At 35.1% G+C, this 19,889-nt stretch overlaps 1 protein-coding gene across 1 annotated transcript; it reads left to right on the forward strand.

Moving 5' to 3' along the window:
* Window positions 1-785: 785 nt before the first annotated feature.
* Window positions 786-1,353, forward strand: LOC6640881 (general odorant-binding protein 56h). The gene is made up of 2 exons (XM_002063816.2): window positions 786-842; window positions 915-1,353. Exons 1-2 carry the CDS (start codon window positions 786-788, stop codon window positions 1,269-1,271), a joined length of 414 nt encoding a protein of 137 aa, XP_002063852.1. The 3' UTR covers window positions 1,272-1,353.
* Window positions 1,354-19,889: the final 18,536 nt, after the last annotated feature.

Genomic DNA, 19,889 nt, shown 5'->3' on the forward strand with positions numbered 1-19,889 from the left:
CTTTCAATATAATTTTAATATGGATATCATTTTGGATTCCATTGAGTGTTAATTTCACATATTTCAACACACTTTCATAAATGTCACAATAGAATTACAAAATCACTTCGTTACGCTTTTGACTTAAATTAATTGTCAGTGGTCTTTTGGCAATTTAATTTGTTGACCTTGTCAATTGGTCATCAGCTTTAGTTATAAATAAACCTACATTAGCGAAATCGGAAACTCTGATAATATCAATGGCCATTCACAATATATACCTATTTATTTATAAATTGCATAATGAGCAGAGCAACAAATTGTAGGTAAATGAAAAACAAAATGCCATTTGAATAATTTATATAGGGACAACAAAAAAAGGCTTGAACAAAGCCTGAAAATTGCCGAAATACAATAAATAAATAAATAATTGATTTGTTATTCGAGCAAACGACTAATTGTGCCTAACTATGCGGATTTGTGTCCCTGGGGTGGCCTTTCCCTCCACCCTACGTCTGTCCCCAAACGACATACACAAAATACAAATATAATTACAATCAAAAAAGGGAAATTATTGTGCAATAATTGTGTATATTGTGCGTAATCAAATTCGGGGCTTGTTCTTTCTCTATTTCTCTCTCTCTCCATTCGCAACTCGAATTTAGCAAAAAGTTTAATTGCTTTAATTGAATTTACTGTACTCTCTGTGCCTTATAAAAAGCCCCAACGGCCCAATGAGACAGTCGAGGCAAAAGAGTCGTGTCGAGTTGAGTTGGGCCAAAAGAGAAAACAAACAAAGCCGAAAAATGAAGTCAACTATTCTATTTTGTGTTTCTTTGACCATTGTGATGGCATTGGTTCAGGTGATTTGAAAGAATTTCCTTTGGGATTGATTTTTTTTGGTGCTAATCAGACAAATGTTACTCCCCCCGCAGGCTGATCCCAATTTCCATCAGTTGATGCAGCAATGTATGCAGGAGACACAAGTGACTGAGGCAGACTTGAAGGAATTCATGGCTGCCGGCATGCAGAGCAATGCCAAGGAGAATCTGAAATGCTATGCCAAATGCTTAATGGAGAAACAGGGTCATATGGCCAATGGACAATTCGATGCCCAAGCTTTGCTCAACACCCTTAAGAATGTGCCCCAAATGAAGGATAACATGGATGAAATCACCTCCGGGGTCAATGCCTGTAAGGATATAAAGGGATCCAATGACTGCGATACCGCATTCAAGATTACCATGTGCCTTAAGGAGCACAAGGCAGTCCCTGGACATCATAAGGCATAAGGGCAGTAAGAGATAAAACCATGATGGATATCTTTCCCCCTTCCGAACAACCATCACTAATTAGCAAAAAGGACACTTAGGGTTTTGGTGAATTATGAAATAAACTTGTCAATATTTTCATGTTGCAGTAAAGCAAAATTTTATAAATTGCATTTCTAATTGACTTGTTAAACTTATGAGGGGAAAAACAGAAAAGGAAATTGATTTTTCATTCATAAAGACTGTGAAAGAGTATCGAAGGGAAAAAGGTAAGTGAACAATTGTCAAAAATGTCAAAAACGAAGTTTCTACACACTTTCTAAACAGATGCTAAGTGTCATTCATTAAAAGACACGACATATTCTTTAACTTCATTTACATAGATTAAATGGGTAAGCTGAATCTGAGTCTTGAAAAATAATTCGACAATGAGGAAAAGACAATTCGATTCAATTCAAAATTTAAATTACTTCTTTAAGCCTGACCATAGAAAATAATCATCTAATCTAATGAATGGATTTTCCAGTTTTTTCTTAATTTTGTTTTTTTTTTTTTTTGTGATTTGTAACTTTCACGATTTTAGTTTTCGCTGATTCAAAAGCCATCAAAAATGTTCGCATTCAGCATATGCGTATATTGGAAAATTTAGGGATTTTTGTTCCTTGAAGTATGCAATAACAGTCCAAGAATTCGCTTTTTAAAAAAATATATAAATAAGTTCTTTAGATGAATAAAAAATTCTCTAGGAGGCGAATTTCCTCTACTTCACAGTTCTATGCAAGAGAGCTTGTCATAATAAAGATGATTAAGAAGTTTTGGTATCAGAAAGACATGGAAGTATTATGTCTTGGTGCTGTTGTACTTGTATATACTTTTTGAATAAATTGTAAGTGTCGCTTTCTAAATTTCCTTAAAAAATAAAGTTTGTTGCATTCAAACATATTCCAACGTGCACAAGGTGTGGTCAGTTCTAACCTGAGGCAAGGCCAAGCAAATGAACCCAACCCAATATTTCCATGAAATTTTCGAAATGACAATAATAAAGGAATTCGATATAAATTCGAGTGAAGTCAGTTAGATACTTGCAACAAATATCTGAGCTCTATTAGTCGACCAAATGTGAACATGAGCAACATGAACTTGCCTCATTGCGGCATTCCATGATTTATCAACTCTCTCTCTTTCTATATGTCTATCTGCCTGTATCTCTGGTTCTGTCTCGCAGTGTCTCTGTGTGTGTCTTGGTTTCAGTTTTGGTGGTGCTTGGTTCTAGGAAGGAACCATTGACAACCTGTTTCCTACAGAGCCACCACGATGTTGTCTACGAAAATCATTTGTCAATTTTAATAAGTTTAAAATCAAGATAATTAAAAGAGCCAGTATGAAACAACGAAATGCGTAGCAACGTAGCAAACGGAGAAGCAAACCAACCAACCGGGAGATGGAGACACAGTTGAAGTTGTCGTAGTTAAAGTCAGTGAAATGCGGGACGTAGTATGGGCATCCTTTCCTTTCCTTTTCTTTTGAACATTGTGACACCAATTACCGCTAATAAATCATTTTCACGTGTGAGATTCTCTTTCTGTTGGAGTGAGTCGGAGTGTCGGTGTGTGTGCGTGTGTGTGGGTAACATATGAGCTGCGCTTAATGGCAAGAAACGACGGACGGAGACGATGGATGGATGGGTTGGGCGATCGGAGAGGCATCCAGAGCCAATGTAACCAAGTAGATGTAACATAAATCAACGCCGCCAGCCTTGCCATGTTGCCTGCAATGCATGATGATGAAGAAGAAGAAGAAATGGAGAAGGCAAAACCCAGTTCATTGCACTTGGCAAGGGGTTGAGCTGCTGGAGAACTCTAGTAGTAGCTCGACACCAAATGACAGAGCCTGAGAGTGAGAAACCACACTGAGCAGAGGCAAAGCAGGTTGACAAGCCCCAAACGACATGAGACAACAAAATTTGTATGTCGCATATGAAACGAAAGCCCAAGAAATTCTGTGAAGGACCAAGTCAAACCCAAGCCCTAGCCAAAGCCAGGGTAAGGCAATGACAATTTGAAAGAAGAATCTGTAGCCTGTTGTTGTTCAGCTACTTTGAATTGAAAGGTCGCTCGGCTGGAGTCAGTCCAAAGAGTTGGAGGTGGAGAGTTGGGGTCGTCGTCATCGTCGTAGTTAGATCTGGACCCCGGACTCAACGTTGTTATGGCAGCCACATGCATACAAATTTTTACCCACTTCAAATTGTGCAGCCAGGCCATGCATATAATGGCTTGGCCTTTTATCAACTAACAAATACCAGGCAACAACAAAAAACAAAAAACTTCCAACTTTCCAACGATGGATGACTACAGTCACCGAGTAAGAAGACGGACAGGCAAGTTGCACGGGAAAAAAACTCAATTTGAATATTGTTGGACAAAACAAGAAGGCAGAAAAAAAAAAACCAGAACCAAAGACGGAGACTGAGATGCGCTCATGTGCCACATGATGAAATGCAGTCAAGTTAAAAAGTGTCACTTGAGTTATGAGTTCATTGTTTGTAGTTACCAAGAGATACCAAGTCACTGGGTCCATCTACAGCTTCTTTAGCAGGGTTGAGAAGTTGTGTGGATGTGTGTACAACTCCCTCTTCTCGTTTTGTGTGAGGGATATTGTAAAACTTTCTGTTGATTTGTGCTGCTTACCCTTTTGTTGAGCCCCTGAAAGTCAGTCCAAAGAATTGGCAGTTAGACATAAGATGAAGCAATTGCCAGAGGATGACTCAGGTTTGTCCATTGTATTATTACAGAGAACGATTGAGTGAAATAGTGCAATTCGGAGGAAGAACTAACTTGAATGACTCATGCTAAAACTGAAATCAAAAATGTGTTGAAAGGTTTAACAAATTCGTTTAATTATTGTTTTTATAACTAATTGTTTCAGGTGTTGAAAAGCACAAAATATTGGCCAGCTCTTGGAACTTTTTTCTTTTAATATTACTTTGAGTAAAAAGTAAAACAATGCAATAAAAATAAAATAATTTTTTAAAATAAATGTCATCGGAATGTAAAATCTGAACTAATCACAAACAAACCCTTTCGATCGGCGCTTTCGAAAAATCACATAATCTGCTCTGGGTACAAACTAATAATAATTCTAATTCTTAACTAATAAAACATCCATACTTGGCACACATAAGTCTCACATTGAAACTCTGTTCCCACAGAAATTTCCTGCAGCCACTAAGTTAAGCTTGCTAATAATTATAATAATGTATGTAAACAAGAATGTTTTGAAAGTGTCCTAAAAATTTCTAATACAAGATATACTAGAATATTTTGAATGACTGAATTTAGAAGAAATAAATTCATTTTGCTTATAAGAATTAGAAACCTCAAAGGAAAAGAATAATTTTTGTTAATTTCAGGACTATTTATAGTATATAAATGTATAAGCTCTGATATCCATGCATCCTATAGGACTTGTTTATGAATCCCAAAGAACGATACTTGCTCATTAAAGAATCGTCATGAAAGTGTGTAAAACACATTAAGAAATTTAAGGGACAAAGAAATAGTTGTGTCTTAGAAAATATTTTCAACTTGAGCATTGCTTTGAACAGTAAAATGGACTGAAATTTGGCTTACCAATAGATTCCAGCAAAAACTTAACTGCAAATAATTATATAGAAATTCGTGGTGGTTGACATTTATTGAACTTTCTTTAATGTTTGACTCCAATGAAAAGTCACAAAAATCGTTTCTAGTGATAGATTTAAGAATCTATTCTTACCAACTTTTATCAATCTTATTTGAAATGCGTTACGAATTTTCCATTCTCATTTAATATCACATCAATTTTTATAGCCCACTTTCGTATCGGAAAGCCCTGCAAATCTTTTGAAAAGATCTAAGACTAATTAGAATTTCGTTGCCTCATATAAATATGTATATGTGTATGTATATGTATATATTACTCCCTCTGGTAAGCAATTGTCACCCTATGTATATGGTCTTGGCAACTTTCAACACTTGCTGGGCCAGCATTATCTGAACGAAACGATCTTATTCGCCAATACATTGTCATAGATACGAAATGGGCTATAGAAATACTGGCTGACTGGCTGGTTGGTTGGTTGGTCTTTCCCCTTGAATATATATGAAATGAATTTCAATTTTGAAAAATTGCTTTCGAATGGTTCTTGTGTGAATAGCGGAAATGCCATTTTTCCCCCCCTCTACCACTGCACACTTGGCCCTTTTGTTGTTTCCTTCTTTTTTGGTGAGAAGTGCGGAGCGTGTGCCCAAATTAGAAAGCAAATGCACATGGAAAAGGTCGAGGGGTTGGGGTTGCACTTGGAGTAGGAGTAGGAGGCGGGGGTTGGCAGGCAGACAACCCAAAAGTTGACACTTTAGTTTTTGTTCTTTTACACGCATTATGTGCGGGTACACGTTTCCCTTTTCTATTTTTTTTTTGGGTGAACTAACGGAATAGTAATAGTTCCCGCTCAAGATGCACAGACACGCCAAACGCAACGATCCCAGATTCAGGTCCCCCCGACTGATGATCTGCGATCCCAGGTCTCACTTTTATTTCACTCTTAGGCAGGCAAGCAGGGGTCCGGGTTCGGGTCCGGACCCGCCTCTCGGGGGTAAAATTTACATAACACAAAAAGTTTTTATTGCTAAATCCTTATTATGTGGGAACTGTCTCATTGTTTCACTCTCGCTCTTCGGCTTCTTTGTTTAGAATTTAATTATCGGTTGCATGTCAACGCCTTTTCCAATACCTTCATTAGATACTTGGTCTATCTATCTAACTCTCTAGCCATAATTAAGCGCGCCTAAATATATAATTTTATTTCCCTTCTTTTCTTTTGGTGAATTCTAATTTTAATTGTTGTCGAGTCGCTGCTTCCACCTTTTATTTTGAAGGCGTCGTTACTACCAGCTGGGTAGTCAACAGAGAGTGATAAACAGAAGAATTTATAATTTTGGTATTTAAATTACCCGGATGTTAACAATTTGCTGTCCATGGCTCTTTGATCACAGCAGCAGCAGCACTTGATTTATGATGGATATAATGCAGAAAACTATTCTAAAATAGTGGCATTAGACCAACTATAGAGAATCGCTGTGTGCAAGTCATAATAATCATGAAGCTAATTGGTCATGGGAAGGCAAATGGTAAATAGAAAAGAATCTATAAATCAAAGAAATCGTATTTTTTTTATAGCATATAAATATTTGGTAATTTAGTATATAAACGTGTAGGATTAACATAATAGTTTAATTAGAATCTCAAGAATGAAAACTTATCTTCAAGTTATTACTCTGCGTTAGAGAAAAACCATATTTAAAAGGTCCCGCAAACCTTTAATAACAATTGAATTCAGGACATTGAATTTATAGTTTCAACTTTATAAGCTATGTATATATTAGTTAATCATGGCTTTTTGGTATAAACCTTTTACTTGCAGCTAGATTACAAACTTCACAAAATAAATGTTTTCATAATTTTGCCAAGTAAATACAAATTATTCTACTAATAATTACTAGCTTTTAAGAAGGCGTCAATTGAAACGCGACTTGACTAATATCTATGATCTATCTAAGATTATCTGATATTGTATTATGTGTAAAAGTCTATTACATTTTTTTCAGTATATTGAGTTATGCAGAGATTTTGTGTACATATTTGAGAACTTCTATGGCTTAAAGCACTTAAGCTTCCAGATTGATAGATGCCTATTGAGGGGTATATCAGTTTGGATTTCTATTACAGTAATAATACTTGCAACTCATATAAGCCATGCAATTGTTGTTTCAGACTTCTTAGACCTACCTACCTATATAAGTTTCCTAGATATTATAAAGTTTAATATAATTTTTCTTTAAATAGTAGTCTACTTGACGCTTGATTATTAGGAATCGAGCAGTTCTTCGTAAACTTGATTTCTATCCTTAATGTAATCCTTTTTAGATTAGAAACACATACATATGTATGGCAAAAATGGTTATTACGAAAACTGATTAGAGAGTTGCCGACAAGGTTTTGCCTCTAGAAGTCTTTTAAAATTCGTTGCTCTCAGTAGAAATCTTAGAAAGAGAATTAAAAGACTTGATGTGTAATAAAAATAAATAAAAAATTTAATAAATATGTGTTATATTTTAACCTAAATCAACCAAAAAACACTTCTTAATGGTTATTAACTTTAACGTTCTATCCAACTAGATCCAAGTACATCTTAAAATGGTATAAATTCAGTGAGGTTTAACAAAGTGAAAATTTAGCAATCATAGACGTGAGATAGAAAGAAGGTCTACCAAATTTTTCCTTCTTTTGCTAAATCTAAAGGCTAATGAGACTTAACATTTCTGATACCAAAATGGTCTTTCCATGTCTGTATTTAGAAACCGAAACATTTGATAGAAATTTAGGTAAAATTTGTGTGCCTTAAAAATCGACATAAAAATAAACTTTGTCTAACCACTGAATGTTTGTCTGTCTGAGAGTCGGTTGCAAAAATTGGAAGGGGAAAGGACTTGTCAATCAAATTGTCGCAGGGACAGCCGCACGCAAATTTATTAAATCGATATGCCATCAAAAATTGAAAGTGGTTGGGTAGACTGACTGACTCGCGGGTACATTGACTGGGACCTTGACGGCAGAGTTACCGTGACATAGCATGGCAGGGAGAGGGGGAATCGTGGAATTGGGTGGATAGACACAGTCGGCGGCAGCTAAAAACCCAATGCAAACATTTGCATTGATTGCATTTGGTAACAAAAAAAAAAAATTGTATTTGCCTTGGCCATGGGCAAATATTTGTATGTCGTGTAAAATTTAACAGTTGTTGGCCATAAAGAAATTAGTTGAAAAACCCAGAAATCAAAAGACGACGATGAGATTGCATTTAGAATTGCGGGGAAGGGGACAGTGACAATGGGTGACGGGTGTGGGGTGGGGTGGAGTGGGGTGGTTCAGTCGCCGTCTGTCAAAGTGGGTTGTATAAATTTATTGTTATTACAAGCGATTTTCTAAAATAATTAATAGCAAGTGTGTAGAGGTCTCTCTATCTATCTCTCTCTTTCTCATTCACTCATTCACAGTTTCTGGAACTGTCACTAGCAGAAATAACAATTACAACAACGAGAACAATGTGGCTAACGGGGATGTGGGTAAGGGGAAGGTTGACTTGGCTTGGCAGGGGGGCGACGTCCAGCAATTGTGCATTTTGTCAATGGGAATTAAATTGGCAGTCGTCGACTCTTAGAATGTCAGCTCTCTCACACACTCACACAGAGAGACTGAGACCAGTGGAAACTGACAGTGCGACAGGCAGGATGTCAAAAGTTCCTAAAGGGACTTAGAGGTCCTGGGTGGTTATTGTGGGCATGTAGAAGCGGTTGGGACATTCGATTCGATCGCTCAGTTGGCTGGTCATTCCCATCATTAGCGCCTGTACGTGTCAAATTGATGCTGTTATTGTTCTCTCCGAGTGTGTGTGTGTGTGTGTGTGTGAGTGTGCGAATGGCAGTGTATGTGTGTGTGTGTGAGTACTATTTGACATTTAGCTTAGCCGCGGGTGACAAATTTAATGGACGGGCTCGAGTCCATTTCCTTTTCCTAGTCGATCTTTTGGCTTAGAAGGAGCTTGAGGGAGGTTTCCCAACGCGGGGGTAGGTGGCCATTGATTTTCCGTTTCTTTCTTTTTTTGCCTCTATTCAATTATTTGACTATCTAATTACGAGCTCTATATACCAGACATTTGTCATAAATATTTTGTAAATACAATGCCAACCTTTGGATTCATCATTATAATGGATGGGTGTCGAACCGTTAGTGTGTGTTGGTGTGTATGTGGGTGTCAGCTGTTAGCATTTCAAACAAAAGCCACAAAATAGACCAAAAGACAACAGAGACAGATAAAGAAATTAAAAGATTTGAGTCATGGCATTGAACCCTTTTTCTTTATCCTTTTTTCCCCCTTCACATGGCTTACCATGTGACATGTGTGTGTGTGTGTCTGTGTGTGTGTGTTAAGGCGTTGAAAATCCTTATCTCAAGTTCGTGACATTCCAATCGCATACAGCGAATGATTCGTATTTCAATTCGATTGTCTCAGAGACAAGAATATGAAGAAAGCTTCTCTCCATGGCTAAGTTAACACACAAATCCTGTGAATTGATTTTAATAGTTGTGCTTTCAACTTTTGCAGACAACCTTTTCCGATTATTACTCATATATATTTCTAATCTAGATCAACGTGAATAACTCTCTTAGACTGCCAGTTGAAGCAACTTTTTCAATGTTGACAAACATCATAAGACCTTCTTTTGCAGCTCTCTTATGGAAATCATTCCTTAAAAGACTCGTTCAATAATCCATTTGTGGTCATTTTGATGTAACCATCTGACCATTGATAACTAACCTTTTCAGTGGCATTCTCTGCCTCTATTAGTTAGAGGTTTTTCATAACTAAATATCATGTTGAAAAGTTCAACATTTTCATAACTAGTCACTTGTCTGCCTTATTTTCCTGTGACTTTGTAAAAAATTTAATGGAAAATATTCCTAATTTACAAAAAAGAGTACTTACTTCTCGCCGATAAAGAGATGCAAGTGTAGGGGTTTCAAAGTTTTTAAAAAAGGGTTAGACTTTGATATTGTAAGTTTTGCCAATCTTTTTTGGCTTTATTTAGTTGTAATTCCCAACTAGCTTTAGCAATTGAAGGTATGGTTTGGTTACTGCAATTTTGGAGTCTTTAGCCAAGTCTCTTGGGTAGTTATTCTTTTAAAATAATGCAATAGATTAGATTTTCTTGCAGCATAAAAGGTTGACGTCGAGTAGGCTAATATTCACGAATTAATTACATAAGAGTCCAGATCTTACAAAATCAAAAACTAAATACAAATTTCTGTAATTTGACACTTTAGTCGTTTCCTTAGTTGTAAAAACATCTTTAGAATGAATCAGTATCAATTCGTAATATATTCATCTCATATTCCACTGAAATAATTAGCTAAGGCCGTATTTATTCAAAGGGTATAAAAGTTTCGTCACCAACACGTCACTTTTTCGCTGTTGCTCATAAATCAATTACTTGTAAATAAACCGAGCTCGTAAATTATGAAATTCAAATTGTTATACAAATAACAAATCGGTGTAAGCGAAAAAAGTAAAAGAAACCGTGTGAGTCAGTGTGGCTAACAGAACGGGGAATGCATTTCGTATTACTAACGTGTCTTCAGGTGCTTATTTTGTAGGCAACTGTGACGGACGCTTCAAGCATGTCTTAGCAATGGATGAGCAGGCTTTTTACTTTGCCCCGAATTGTTTTGTTTTGGTCTGCTCTTATATAAATTATATTTGATTGATGTGGCTAACAGTGTGCAGCACGTGCAACAAGCTCGTTGAAATTCATCAAAAGAACAAAACACTCAGTCACACACACAGAGAGAGATAGACAGAGACAACTTCTCGGAGGCGATGATGATTAAAATGCAGCCAAGGTTACGTGTGGCGTCCAAAAAAAAAGCCAAAAGAAAATATGTTTTAATTGTCTCGGTTTTTGGGGTTATTGTTCATATATGTATATGTATCTTGATGCATATATGATTTTTGAGTTCTCAGAATTAACGAGCTGGCTACGTGCACGGCATTTCATTCTTTTGGGCAATTATCTTTTTGTGTGTGTCTCCTCATCTTCCTCTTTGTCTGGCATGACAAAATTTCGAGTGTATGAACTATGAGTATGAAGTTTCAGAGACTATGACTAATTTATTGTATTCAAGAGTTAAGTTCTAGAGCATTTATCGTAAACTAGTTTACAGATAAACGATGCCTTGTAACATTTCCTGAGAATCACAGGCATAGAGACAGAAGGATGGGAGGGAGTGGCAAAGGAAGGGGGCAGAGAAGAAAGCAACTAAATGAAAATTGTAAATTGTATCTCCTTCAATGTTTCAGACTTGCACGTGTCTAAATTGAAGGCACGCTCGCTGGCTGGCTGTCTCTTTGCCTCGGTTTATTTCACTGATTATGGGGCAGCAGCTAGAAAACGATGAAGTTTCTGTTGGAGGGTTCTTAAAGTGCCATAAATACGATTCAAGTGCGCTTAGCACTCGGTCTTACTCACTCACTCACTCATACTCTTTAGCCATCTCTCTAGCTGCTTGTTTTATTAGCCCTGGCCCCGCTCATATATGTAATTGCTATTATTTTAACTGCTTTGGTGGGTTGGTCTATGAAATTTTCTAAGAATTATTGCTTATACTTACTTATTTTGTGGCAGCGGGTATGAAAACTTTCACAGAAACTCATGATGGTTTCCTCTGAATGAATGAACGAATGAGCAAATGAATGCTAGGTACAGTACTTGAGATTTTAATCATTGGACTAGATAAACGAACTACGTTACTTTTAATGCCATTCGTTTACGACTCTTTAAATCTTTTTTCAACTGAACGGAAACAACATTTGAATTGTTAACATGAAGTCAACATGGGAAATTGATTTTAATTTTTCGAACCACTTTAAAAATCTTAAAAAATTTCACAAATCTCTCAAGGGTCAGTTTTGATTCTAGGCCGCAGTTAGCTAAGATTATCGAACTAATATGTATATAATGTATATATCAACTAATTGTAGATCATTAAAATTTTGATTACTGAGTTTGAAGTTTTTTTTTTTGCCCAAACTTATTGAACTAGAGTTTTTCCAACAACCAATTCATTCCATTGATTTATATAGTTTTAATATTGCAATACGACCAAACAATAATCATTCTTTGATTGTAAAAATGGAAAGCAATAAATATTAAAGATTATTCTGGTTAATGGTTTCATATATCAAAGATTGCAACATATTATTAAGCATTTTAATACATTTTGTAAAGTCAATTTTAATGGATTACATTTTGTAAGTAGTTAGAAAATTCGAAAAGGGGGAAAAATTTCATGAAACGATAAAAACATAAATTTATTTATATTTTTAAACAATTATTTACAAAATACATTATGTTTTTTCAGGTGTTTTTCAAGTAGTTTTAACTTTATTTCAAAAATATAAACTTTTTTATTTTTAATACCTACAAATTTTTCATAAAGTTCGGATTGTAAAAATAAATTACCTTTGTTTTCCAATCTCCATATTTTATGGCGTTAATAGCGTTAATACCCTTTAAATAATTGTTTATACAATGTTTAAGTATATCAATTTGTTTGGTGTATCTTATTTGATTTTTTTAAGTCATGTCTTTTTAATATTTTATAGAAAATAAAATAATTTTCCGTATCAATAAATCCTGTAAATAAAATAGGCTTCTCTCTAAAAACATTAATATAATCACTGATTTCCATGCTTGTTAAGGAAGCAATTTTTCAAAATATTAGTGCCTATATTACTACAGTGTATATGTAGGTAATAATTCCTATCGCTCTTTTAGTCTTCATTTGATCATAAAACGCGTTTAAATACATATATATTTAAGGGGCTATTCATTTCTTGTGAAAGAGTTTTAAGCCGGAAGGAATCGACGTTCATAAAAACTTTGACGAGCGTTAACTTTATGTTGGTAATAAATTTCATTTCATTTCAGTTGTCCACATAATCTTGATATACATACATATTTATTTTAGTAAGCAATAATATTTTAGTTCAAGAGTTTATACATACTTGCAAGACACTAAGGAAATGTTCGACTCCTAAGTTGATAATTAATACGATATCCGAATATGGCCACACGAAAAAAAGTATGATCGTTTGAGGGTAAGATGTAAAATCTAAGTTTTAATTTATTAATCCTCATTGATTCTTAACTAAAATCTGAGAACCTAACATACATTCCAAACACTTTTTTACTTTATTTAAAATAGTTCACAAATTTTCCATATTTCTATCCCATAACTAGAAAGTATAACTGTAAGGAGGAAATTATTGGAAAGATTCACTCTATGTTGATGAATTATAAAACACTTTACATAGATATTAATAATTTTAATTATCATACATCAATATTAACATGTTTTACCTCGTTTTGAAAAGGTTTCAAAAGATTTATTCTATACCTCTAAGTTTTGTGACTGAAATACAAATGATCTAAATAAATTTATTTCGAAACAAAAGCTAGAAGTCAAATTAATGCATATGTCGACCATATTATTCCTTTTCAAAAAAAATTACATATATTTTAACTGATTTGCGTCAAAACTGATGTCATTCATTTCAAATACTCTTAATCAGTGGAAATCCTTATAGTGTACTCCATTGGAGAATAGACTATCAAGTGGTAATTTCATTTGTTTGTTGACTCTCGTTTTAATGCCATTTAAGAGATACGTATTCAAGTTCTAGTTACGGTTCTTTGTTTGATTTTGCTCTGGCTGGCCATATGCAACTCAGATTGTGGGTCTCAGTTCGAGTGTTCGTTTTCGATTCGTCGTTTTCAATCCGTTCTCGAGTGAATTGAAACTTTTTCATTTCACACTTTGCCTCCTTTATCTAGCAGGATGCATGAAGCTCATCCTGCGAATGCAAAAGCCTCTGAAGTGCGAGAAAAAGACAAAAGGTCTTCGTTTTCCATATGGCCATATTCGCTTGTTCAAGTTTAATTGGAAAACGCAAAATGCAATATTTGCTTACGGGCGAAAAATTGGAATAGCCAAGATTCTTCGTTGGCTTCGTTGTTGGATGATGACGAAGCTGGGACTTAGGCGAAGGAGGCACAACAATCAATAGATCAAAACTGCACACAAGGCGCAATATGTGCATCCAATTGCAATCATCGACGAACGCTGGCTGACTGGGACCTAAAAAGGAGAACAAGAAACAAAATATAGTTAGGCAAACTTGCTAGGCTCGCGAGCCTCAAAAATCAGCCAAAGGACGAGGCAAAAATCAACAGAGAAGAAAAACTGGAAACTGCCAACTGGCCAAAAGAGACAAGAAGAGAATGAAAGAGATTTAGCCCTGACCAGGCGATGACTAAACAAAGTTAGACAAGATTGTGCAACAAAACCAACACACACACACACTATACCACAAACGAAGGCAGCAAAAAGTGCAGCAACTTGCCTTGCATTGTGTTCTATACTCGATTAGAGAATGCAATGGATGGATGGTTAAATGGATGAGGGAACCGTTGGTAGAAAACGATGGAGTAACTCACAGTCAGTCCAAGGCCCGAGAGTCACCTGTTAGTGCCGGCTTGTTGGCAGAGCATCCTCAACTCTCCCTGTCTTTCTTGTGCCCGGCTCTTCCAGCTGAGTTGCTTGGCGAGTTTTGCGAAACTTCTTTCTCTGTTGGCTCTGTTGTGATTCTATCCAACATAATTGCATGCGATTATGCTGCCCGCTCAGCTGTGCAATTTATATTATGAAAGCACCAGCATCAGCTATAACAACAACAACAACGGCAGCCAAGTCAAGAAGGAACAGGAAAATCATCAGAAGCCCAACAATCTTCACACTTGTTGATGTTTAAGTCCCAGAGAGTGGCAAAAAGGAGCTGCAATCTTAAGTAGATGGCAACACCCTGTTTTAAATAATGCTAGTGAAGCAATAAATACAAATGGATAACTCTGTCGTTCCAAGAATAGACTTTCAGTAAAAAATTTCATATATACATACATATGTATATAGATGTATATTGAATCAAGTAAAGTTGGCCAGAGGTGTGTGTAATTGAGACAGCTTAGGACAGGCTTACATTAAGAAAAGGCAAACAAATTGTTTTAAAAATTAACGATTTAATGATTTTTGTCATAAACAACTTGCTAAAACGGTCTTAAGAAAAAGTATCTGATTTTTGAATTTCAAATGGGGGACGAGTAGAAAAACTTAGATGAACAAAAAACTAAGAGTTGTGTCAATATGAAGTTTTAAAGGACTATTTTACTATTATTGTTATCAGTAAAGGATAATACTATCAACCGAACTAGTTTTTACAAGCCCTAACAACTTACTTCTTCAAATTATCTACGTAAAGTGACTAATTTTATTATCTTAAAATTTGTATTACATACTTGAGCATATTGGAACTCTTTCGTAATTAAAAATTTATTCAGAATATTGTTTTCTCAATTCCAAAAGAAGGGGATAATGCTTTAAAAAGATATATTTGAACCTAACTTAAAACTTAGGATCACAGTGTTTTTTATTTTACATTTTCACTCTTTATTGAAGATAACCCTTTAGGTACTATATACAATCGTGCACAAAAGTATTCTAACTAAGATTTGTTGTACTTTAAAACCTTGCTTTGCTTTTTACAGATAAGTATGGGTATATTAATTACTACTAAATGTAATGCAACATAAAATTTTGTATCCATATATGATTTCTTTCAAGAAGTTTTAAGTTTTGTTTCTTTAATTCTAAACTACTCTGTTATATACAAGATGAGCTAATGAGTTGAATGTGTAAAATGATTATATTCTATCTATTGTAGGACATAAGATTGTGCTTTCCGTTTTAAAACATGTTTCTTACACAGACAACCTAAAGACTTGACGCCATATTATCTTTTTTTTTGTCTTTTGGTTGCAAAGATAAGATTCTATACCCAAAAGGGCAACTAAATATTCTCAAAGTAAATCGTTTTATGTGGTCCTTTTTATGAAATTATATATTGCTTTACCAAAACCAATATTTTCCTTGCTTCTTTTGTTTGAATTAATTTTTGCTAAACGCTTTTACTTGCCTCTTTAGGTAGTTATATAATGTAGTTTCTACTGACGACCCCTTAAATTAAATAAAATATTTGTTTTTTAATTTGATAAATATTTGATCGAATATTTTCTGGCCAAATCCAATAACTGAATCGGTTCTTCCATTATCTCAAACTCATCCACTGTGTGGTTTAGGCTTTGATTCCATCTATTTTTCCTATTCCTTTTTACCCACATTCACATTCCCTTGTACTCCCAAATCGTCTGTCAATTTCAGCTGCTGCATTGAAAATTTGTTTTTAGTTCAATTTTTGGGGCCAGAAAGTCAGTTGTCCATTTGTTGGACCGATATATTTTATATCAACTGTGTGGCCAGAGAGAGTTTGGAGCATTTGCCATTTGCACAATTTGTTTGTCACTTCCCCGCCTCACTACACACTGCCCCTAAGTCCTCTTTACCCAATGATATATTCCTTATATTTTGTTTTTTGGGGGAACTATTTTAGTTCTCTCTCTCTATCGTTTTTTCTATAGAACAATGGCTTTGTGGCGGAAATCGTTTCTGGGTGCCTTTTGTCGATTGGATGGTGGGGGGATAAAGGGGATTCAGTTCTCTCTAATCGAAAAATTGTGCAACGACTGTCGCACTTTTCGTAATTAAACTTTGCCAACTCATTTTATTGTTGCATTTCTAATTATTTATGCATATATCAGCAGCTTGGATAGAGCAAGAGCCCCATAACAATCAGTTGACAATTTATCACACAATTTAATGCATATTTAAATATAAATATGTATGTATGTACATATATTGTATTGCCCATAACAATCTCATAAATGTAAGAGTCTGTGTGCACTATAAAATTGAAATACAATATAGAGAGGCAATAAATTGCTATGAATCGATAGCAAAACGAAACAAATAGATAACTGAAGCTGCAATGTTTCAATGTGATAACCTTTTCATGCACGATTGTATATATGTATGTATATAAATATATAGATTAGATCCGTTTATGGAGACGTTAGTCTTGTGCAACGAGAGATAATTTCTTGGTGGGCCCACCATGCTCCAGCTACAGAATTAAAGATAAGCCATGGAAGGCAGACAAAGGAGTCGTCTCTTCTGAAGGCAGAGAACTCTTTAACATGTGTGTAATATGTATTTCTAAACATAGAGTCAAGCATCGCATAGCTTTTCCGATTTGACTACATGGGGTCTTTCTTTGCACTTCAGATGTGCTTTCGGTTTAGATTCAAAATTAAACATTGATGACAGATATCTAATTAGGAGGGATCAAAAGATTTTAATGGTTAAATGAAATCATAAATGATTGAGAACTAAATAAGAACTTGGTAAAGTGAATTCACAAACAATCATATTTCGATATATTCATAAAGATCGGAAGGACATTTTGAATATAAACCTAATGCCATTTTAGGCTGCTTTAGTTTAGTTTTTATAGAAAACACTGACAACTGTTAACAAATCTAACAAACTAAAATATTGTTATTATATGTAAGAGAAGAACCATTTTACATTTTATACAATCAGATCTCAATGTCTAAAGTCTCAATAAACTGTGACATGTGTAAAATAAGACGATCGATTTGAAATTCCATAAGAATAACTAGACCATTGCCCACATTCTTAAGCACTTCGTGCTCCCCAATCGAAGAATGAATGAAATAGATTCTCAGCACATGGAACAATTCTTAGCATTAATGCAGACGAACGATTTATAATGATTTGATTGATGTATGTGCAACGCATAACTTTTATTTTTAAGAGTGCAATTTTATTTTTAATTTTAAATTATTGGTATCTTTTATGGTCAAGTCGTTATCGAAATGTTTTGTATAATTTAATTTAGCTTGATAATCTTTGAAGAGCTTTTAAAAAATATTTATTGTTGTATGTAGCATTGACAGACACAACTTTAATAAGTATACTGTTATAAAAACATAAGACTTCTTACAATTATTTATATAAAAAACTAACTGCATCAAAGACAGAAAACAAAAGATAGGTTGAGTTGAAGAATCTTTTTTATCACAAGATGAAATAATAAATACTCCTTTTACATGTTGTGTGTAGATTATATAAAGATGGAGATAAGGACTTTGCCATTAATAAAAGCTCCAGCAAAACATCCTAAAAAATAACATAACTTTTCCAGGTCAAAATGCGCAAAAATCGTCCACTAGAATTGAACTGCACCAAAAATGCTTAACAAACATCTTGAACTACTTTAAATTTTTCATTACGTAATATTTTTTTGTGACATAATTAAAGATAATCTTCCCTCTAATGCCTTAAATTTTGGTTTGGTTTTTCCGTCTGTGGCATTTCCAGTAAATTTCTTGTATAACCTACAAATCTTTTGTCTCTGATAATCGTATTGTCCTACAGAGTTCACAGAGTGGCGATTTAGTTGCTTCCTGCTGCTGCACACATATGAGATGGAGTGTGTTCTGTTGCTATTTTTACTGCCCCTCACACGCTCACACACACACACACACATAGAGAGGAAAAATAGTAAAATGGAAAACAAGTTGAACAAGTTTCCGACACCTTAGCACCAGCCGAAAAAGAGGAGAAAAAAAAAACACAACACGACACAGAAAAGAAAAGAAAAACAATGCCAATGTGCTGTTGGGGTCTACACACACACACATACGTACGTCGGCAGCCAAACGAGCTTCGAGTTGGGGGGCACTAACTTAGTTACAGGCGCTCTCTTTGTCACGGGACACTGAAGATGGACCCCAAAGGGCATGAGGATGAGGTGATGTTGATGGAGTTGGAGTTGGAGGGGGATAGCCATTTATTTCATATGCCTTTGTAGATCTGTTGCCAGGACCTAGAAGACATGGGGGCCAACAAAACGTGTTCCGGTCAGGTGTCTCTATGGGTGTGTGTGTGTGCCTCTTGTCTTTGCCTTCTAATGAAAAAGTTGTTATGAATAATAAATGCATTAAAGAAACTTCCATCACACCCACACACCCACACACATGGGAAAAGTTTTCCTTTTCTTTATAAATATTACATTTTGCGCACTCCAATTCCAAGAAAAGGTGGCAAATGATTCGTCGTCACTCAGAAAGACTTCCTCTTTTGACGGCCTTGGCCTTAGTCTATCTAAACAGAACAGTGCACTGGATTAAGGGTTTTTCGTTTCACTCTCTCTTTTCTCTGCTCACTCACTCCTTCATTTTGTCTAAACAATGGCGTAGAACTAAAAATAGAGCATCCCACACTTGAAAACGAAAATATCCCTATCTATATCTACATCTGTGTTGTATACATCTTAGACTAAGCTGGGCCAATGTGTGAAACATTGCTAGGTAGATATTGAGCTCCAGCTGCAGCAATTAGAAAATGCCGAGCAATAGGAAAAGTATCTAACGGATAGGCATGCGGCGCGTGTTTGAGTTAATGGTAACAATAACAATACAAAATGGATAGGCCAAGCCACAACGCCAGTGCGAACTGAGAAGGATGAAAATGAATGAGTCGTTTTAGTCAAGGAGTGTCGAAAGAAACTTTTTAAGGACACATACTACTCTATCTATTTAATATATATCTTTTCCACGTTTTAAAATGTTGCTCAAGGGCTGAAAAGTGGGAATACCTGACGTTTTCTATTCTTTGAAGAAACGTAACCTGAAACATTTTTAAAATGTTTTCTGCAATAATTTTTACTTTTACAATGCAAAGTGCATTTTTTTGGTGGTATTTGCTAATTACAAGAAATATAATTGTGTACAAAATCTACCTACCCATTCGATGTCATATTTATTTTGTAAACGGTGTATTTTATTGTCTATCTAGGGTTTAGCTTATATTAAAATATTGTGCATTATTTTCCTTTGAATTAAACATTACGTTGATATTGTGTAACTTTTTTTTAAAATGAAATATGATCTCAAATTAAGATATTTTTAAAGCCCCACATAGACACTAAAAAATTACAAGTGCGGA

The sequence above is a fragment of the Drosophila willistoni genome, assembly GCF_018902025.1.
Source record: "Drosophila willistoni isolate 14030-0811.24 chromosome 2L unlocalized genomic scaffold, UCI_dwil_1.1 Seg168, whole genome shotgun sequence".
NCBI lineage: Eukaryota > Metazoa > Arthropoda > Insecta > Diptera > Drosophilidae > Drosophila > Drosophila willistoni.

Excerpts from the sequence above, each read along its gene's own strand:
- LOC6640881 (XM_002063816.2), top strand. The coding sequence starts at position 786 with ATGAAGTCAACTATTCTATTTTGTGTTTCTTTGACCATTGTGATGGCA. Across the intron at positions 843-914 it reads TTGTGATGGCATTGGTTCAG|GCTGATCCCAATTTCCATCA; the intron begins GTGATTTGAAAG and ends CTCCCCCCGCAG.